Below are 6,176 nucleotides of genomic sequence, written 5' to 3'. Positions count from 1 at the left end.
CTGCTACTGCCCATTGTAGACCACGCATAAGGGTCACTGCCACCAAGCTCAGCTGATCTAACTAGGCCAGTTAGTCCATCGGAATTGACCAATCGCATTTGTCATTTTGTTTGAAGAATTGACAGATTGGTCAATTCCGATGGATTAATTGGCCCAGTTAAGTTAGCTGAGCTTGGTGACAATGGCCCTAAGAATAAAGAATAAACGATTTTAAAGGCCATCACACGTACAAAAATTTTAGTCGTAATCGTAAGGCCGTAAGCAAATCGGCCAATCACAGTCGAGCGTTTTTAAACGCGAGATCGTAATTTTGATTGTGATTGATCGATTTACTTGCGACCTTACGATTACGATTAAAATTTTTGTATGTGTGATGGCCTTAACTGATAGGTTGAAATTGTTTATTCTTTATTCCTAAAGTTCATGGCACATACAAAAACGTAAGGCCGTAAGACATAATCAGTAAGCGAATTGGCCAATCACGAGACCGTAAGGCCAGTAGCGAATCCAATCTTATGATTTTTTTAATCCAGATCTACAATAGGTGTTCTAAGTCTTAAGTCGTAAGAAATTGACCAATTACAGTCAAATCCGAGGAGAATAATCGACCGTGATTCGCCCATTTCTTATGGCTTAAGGCTTAAAATCCTGTTGTAGATCCAGGGTTACTGCTTACGTGTTACGGCCTTACGTTTTTGTATGTATTGCCATGGGCTTAATTCCTTATTCCTTCTATTGTGCGCAGGGCCTTAAGTTAATATTACATTTGTCGTACGACAAATTTTTCAAGCGTGTTAATTGGCTGCCGGACAAATGCCTAGTTTACATCGTGCACTTGATACGGGTATTAACTAGCAACTTTCTATTGAATTATCTTAATTTTGACGAAACGTGTAAACATATACATGATATGTGTATTTAATTAATCATTTTGATGCATATTGTACCAATTTAGTACATTATTTAGTGCATTCAATACCACGACCGCTCACTGAGCGCTCAGTGAGCTCTTGTATCTATTTGGTCTATATTTTTAGTTCTAACGAAATATGCCAATAAGATGCAAGAGCTCACTGAGCGTTCAGTGAGCGATTGCAGTACTGAATGCACCCATTCTTTAAATACATTGCTGAAATTAAAATAATTTAATAGAAAGTTACTAATTAATACGCGTATCAAGTGCACGATGTAAACTAGGCAAATGAGATCCGAGAACCTCTTTGTCCTGCAGCCAATCAACGGGCTCAAAAAGCTTGTCGTACGACAAAAAACGAACGCATGTAATATTGGCCTTAGAGTGATATTTCATTTGTGCGTTTTTGGACCTGACCAATAGAATAAATATTAGAAACAGGAATAAATATTAAGATATTTAACCTATCAGATGCCAGTTACAGTAGAATACATGGTTTCTGATAGGTTGAAATCTCAATATTTATTCCTATTCCTAATATTGCCTCATTGTACGCAGGGCCTTTGTCGGACGACGAATGTATACAGGACAGAGTAAACCTCTAGAGACCAGTTTCACCAAGCCGATTAAGCTTAATCGATAATTAACTGTCAACCGCAATTGGTCAATTCTACTAAACAGCAAACGCGATTGGTCAGTCAACGATCGATTAAATTAACTGGCGTTGGTGAAACTGGCCCTAGATCGACTAAAGTAGCGTATTAAGTCTTGTGTCCACGATGCTAGAAATTGGTCCGAGATCTCGGACGGATTTCTAGCATCGTGGATACTGGGCTTTAGTTCGTCATATTGGACCTACTAATCTTACCATATACGTGCCCTGTACCAATAATACTAAGCAATACTAAGCGCTTATTGGACTACAGACAATTAGAGCCACAATGGCGGTCGAAATAGCCAATAGGACAGTTGTCGGCATTTCGGCTCAGATCAAAGAAATGCGCTACTTTAGTTGATCTAGAGCTGTAGGACAGAGAGGTCCTCAGATCTCTCTATCTTGTAGCCGATCAACAGGCTTGAAAAATTTGTCGTACGACAAAAACGCACAAATAAAATATTATCCTTAGCCCGGATCCTCATACGGGCAACAGCGCTTTGACACCGAACGCTGATTGGTGTCGAAGCGCTGTTGCTCGTATGAGGATCCGGGCTTAGTGAGCTCTATGGCCGGAATAGACTACGCATTGAAATTTGACCAATCAAAACAATAGGAGCTAAAATTCCTTTGTCCTAAATTTCAATTTTCAATCTTTAATCTCAATCTTCAATGCTTAGTCTGATTTCAGCCTATGGAGAGATGCGCACATCCTAGGGTGCATTCGGAGAAACGCTATTAAAAAAAATTACATCATTTTATTTTAATCACTTGTTAGACAAAAAAAGGACATCACAAATAGCACTAATAACGTCTTCCTGAACACACCCCAAGTTGGATTTTTTTTCAATCAGCAGGATTTTTTTTGTATTTAAATATTGACAATTAAAAAAAGTAAATATTTTACAAAATATTCTTTATTAAATATTTTATTATTAAGGTACTTTGAGCCGAAAATACATTGGCATATTTAAAACAAATTATTATTATTTATATTAATTTGCTTATACAAAAGAAAAATTATTTTTCTTTAATATTGATTTATCTATAGAGAACAAATTACAAAACAAATGTAACATATAATGTGATGTAACGCTACAAAAGTTACATATTTAATATGAACATAAATTGTGTATTTAAACAAATTTAATCTTAATGAATTTTGTAAGGGTAACATTTAGGTAGCTTTAAAGAAATCCTCTGAACTGGTTGTATAAATATGTCCTTCGCAGAGAAGAAAGTCTAATATCTCATCTATACGAGATATAACATGTTTCGGTACTTTTGCTAAAATATCTCGTTTCTCGATACCACATTCAGCTTCATTTGCTGATCGAACCACCTCGAGAACTGCCACTTGCTCCGGTGACATGCCACTCATTGTATTATCAATCATTAATGAATTATTGGAAGGTAAACCGGTTTCTTCCGCAGGTTTGCTAGCCTTCAGCATGAAATACATGACCTCCATAAAGTGACATGTCAAATCGTTCAAGTCCTCCAAAGGATACATGCGTAAAATCAAGACATGTCGTTGATTATTTTGTGTGCGTATCAGTCCATGTATTCGCACGTATGTGTTGATTTGTGTACAAGTGTTACTTTCATCAGGATTTTTATCTGCTTCTAGCCACATAATAGCTGTAAGATCACCTATGCAAAACCACATCTAAGTAAATTTTTTATCTTCTAACAGTAAAAGTTAAAAATTTAAATCATAGAAATTATTATATATATTTTTAAGATTTTCTAATTACAGGAAATTTTATGATTCGTACATATAAGATTATGTTTTCTATTTATGATAGGAAACATGCTTTAAATATACAAATATAAAAATAAAAACTTAATATAAAAAAGATATTATCGTTGTATATAAATGTATAAAAATTTATTCAAAAGATGAAGTATCAATTTGTCAAAACTTTTTGCATTTATCATGTACAAAGTATATGATTATCGTTAAGATCAAAACAGCACAAACAAAACACCTGTGTCATCCTGGATAGTGTACGAGATTTTTGTCGTGTCTTGCTCAATATGACGTATGATTCCAACAATTGACAAAACGTTTACAGTTCTACCGGCGATTTGCAGATCCCCTGTGGTGGACGTGATATGCTTTATTAATACGGGGATAATAGTCTTGTCATTTTGTGGCCCTTTTTTGCCAGTACCAGCACTCTGCGTACTATCGTCCAGGAATCCACCTCCACCCATGGAGCTTTCGTTATTCCACATGATTACAAACTGAATCACTGAATGACAATCACCGAGAAACGTAAATAAAGACTCTAGAGACTGAAATTCAGCTAAGTTCAGCTTTTTGATAAGTCTGAATATCTGAAAATAGAGGGGCTGAATTTACGCGCGCAAATGTAGATTAGGTTAGAAACCCAGTTTAGTAACTTCCACTATTAGCTGTGGATCAAAAAATAACTAAAAGTTTGTTCTTCATAGGGATGCGTTCCACTTAGGGCCAGTTTAGAGATCTTCAAGTAAAGGCCATCGCACGTACAAAAATTTTAGTCGTAATCGTAAGATCGCAAGCAAATCGACCAATCAAGGCCATTGCACGTAAAAATATTAGTCGTAACCATAAGACCATGAAAAGCGATAAATTGATAGGCTACGGGGCAAGCGGTAAGTCGCGTGACTGTCTTCCGATTGGTTGGTCATAAAGATAAGGCGTTAATCGCAATCTTTTGACGGGACGAAAATTTGCGTCTATGATCGTAGCTTTGAGGTTATGACGTTTCTCTCGTGTTGCTTCTGCGTAGAAAACGCGACAATGCTTGGCCCCGACGCAGTAACCAATCAATTTATCGCTTTTTACGGTCTTATGATTACGACTACGGCTTTTACGTACAATGGTCTTTCACAATCAAAATTACGATCTCGCGTTTTAAAACGCTCGATTGTGATTGGCCAATTTACTTACGGCCTTACGATTACGACTAGAATTTTTGTACGTGTGATGGCCTTAATGCGGGGTCTACAATAGAAGTCATAGTAGTCGTAGGATCTTAAGTCGTAGAAAATTAATCAATCACAGTCGAATATGAGAAGAATAATCAAGTTGACCTGTTAGGTAAGTAGCAAGATTATCCAATCACGTGCGCGGATTACCGGATTCACCTAATAGGTTAACTTTACCAAAAAATGGAACAATCGACCCATAATCGAGTTTAATAACATCCGTAGTTATGACATTGGCTAATCACAATCGTTCCATTCTTCCGAGAGGAACAGCTATGATTGGCTAATTTCATAACTACAGATGTTATTAAGAGTGCCGTGTAACAGAGGTTACTGAGCGCTCATTGAACTTTTTCATCTAATAAGCATATTCCGTTAGATCCTAAAACATAAACCAATCAAATGATAGAGCGTTCAGTAAGCAGTTGTTCTAAATGCACCCATTTACGTTCTATGAACAAGGTTGAGTTCCAAAACCCATTAAAAGAAAAGTATTGCAACCTTTCTCTGACCAGCTGTACTACATGCGCACAATAAGTACATTTGCATATTGCGCATGCTTCTATACATTTTTAACCAATCGCAAAGACGCTGGATTACTTGGCCTGTCGACATCTCTTTTCTGTGACGATATTTTTATTCTGCGCATCCACTGTGGGCAGGCAACACTTTTACATGAAGGTATCTTTAAGGTGCATTCACGCTTGACGTTTGCATGTGAATGCACCTTTACATGGCAGCATTAAGCGTCGAGCGTTAAACATCGTGAGTATGAAGGAAGATACTAAGGAGACTCCACTCCGTAAAATAAAAGTGGACCGATTTTAGATTTCGAGTTTAAGTTTCGATTCTCGACACTCGCAGCGCTCGCGAATTTAGTAGTCTCGACGGTTGACGCTTCCATATAATGGCACCTTAAGGAAAAGTGGGGAGTTAACAGTCTAATGTAGTTAAAGGTGCCTTTTTGTGCTGATGTTGAAGTGAGGCGTATTTGCCGCGTATCGCGTAACTGCGTCACCAATCAGAAACGATCCGCTGCTGTGATCAGCTGTGATTTTATGTCTTAAGGTAAGTTTTCATGAACTGCTCAAACCAGCTGTTTAAGCGGCAAAAAGGATCAAAATGGACGCTTGATATTCGTCAATTTTGATCACGTGATCCTTTTTGTCGCTGAAACAGCCTGTTTAAGCAGCTCGTGAAAATTTACCTTTACTGATTACTGATTGGTTACGCGGTTACGCGATACGCGGCAAACACGCCTTATAGGACTCTAGTATGACGCTCGACGCTCATTTTCAACAAAATAGGTAACGTAAGCAAAATTGACGCTTGATATTTCGTCAATTTTTATCACGTGATTTATTTTGACGTCGAAAATGGCTATGTTCAATGGACTCAATAGTTGAGTGAACGCTCACTGCTATTAGGTGCATTCAGTACTACAACCGCTCACTGAGCGCTCAGTGAGCGATTGTAGTACTGAATGCACCCATTGATGTATTTTTCCAGATCTAAAATGCTGATTGGATGATCTAAAAGAATGCACCAATAACAGGAAGCGCTCACTCAGCTGTTGAATCCGCTGAATGCAGCTAATTGCTGGATTCACGCTGCATCCTATTTTCGTCG

The 6,176-nt window shown here is 37.6% G+C and overlaps 1 protein-coding gene across 2 annotated transcripts; it reads right to left on the bottom strand.

Annotated features, from left to right (window-relative positions):
* Positions 1 to 2,742: 2,742 nt before the first annotated feature.
* LOC108720728 (Replication protein A2) lies at positions 2,743 to 3,974 on the bottom strand. Of its 2 annotated transcripts, none has more exons than XM_018444868.1 (2): positions 3,555 to 3,974; positions 2,743 to 3,216 (listed from the first exon to the last, which is right to left on the bottom strand). In XM_018444868.1, the coding sequence occupies exons 1-2, from the start codon at positions 3,807 to 3,809 to the stop codon at positions 2,746 to 2,748; spliced, it is 726 nt and encodes a 241-aa protein (XP_018300370.1). In that variant the 5' UTR covers positions 3,810 to 3,974; the 3' UTR covers positions 2,743 to 2,745. The 2 variants fall into 2 exon arrangements, with proteins under 2 accessions (XP_018300370.1, XP_018300369.1); XM_018444867.1 differs by having other exon boundaries at positions 2,743 to 3,221; positions 3,560 to 3,974.
* Between the last annotated feature and the right edge of the window lie 2,202 nt (positions 3,975 to 6,176).

Source organism: Mycetomoellerius zeteki, unplaced genomic scaffold (assembly GCF_001594055.1).
Source record: "Mycetomoellerius zeteki isolate Tzet28-1 unplaced genomic scaffold, Tzet1.0 scaffold155, whole genome shotgun sequence".
Lineage (NCBI taxonomy): Eukaryota > Metazoa > Arthropoda > Insecta > Hymenoptera > Formicidae > Mycetomoellerius > Mycetomoellerius zeteki.
This window is presented reverse-complemented; position numbering and strand designations above follow the sequence as displayed.

Excerpts from the sequence above, each read along its gene's own strand:
- LOC108720728 (XM_018444868.1), bottom strand. The coding sequence starts at position 3,809 with ATGTGGAATAACGAAAGCTCCATGGGTGGAGGTGGATTCCTGGACGAT. Across the intron at positions 3,217-3,554 it reads TCCAGGATGACACAGGTGTT|CTTACAGCTATTATGTGGCT; the intron begins TTGTTTGTGCTG and ends TGCATAGGTGAT.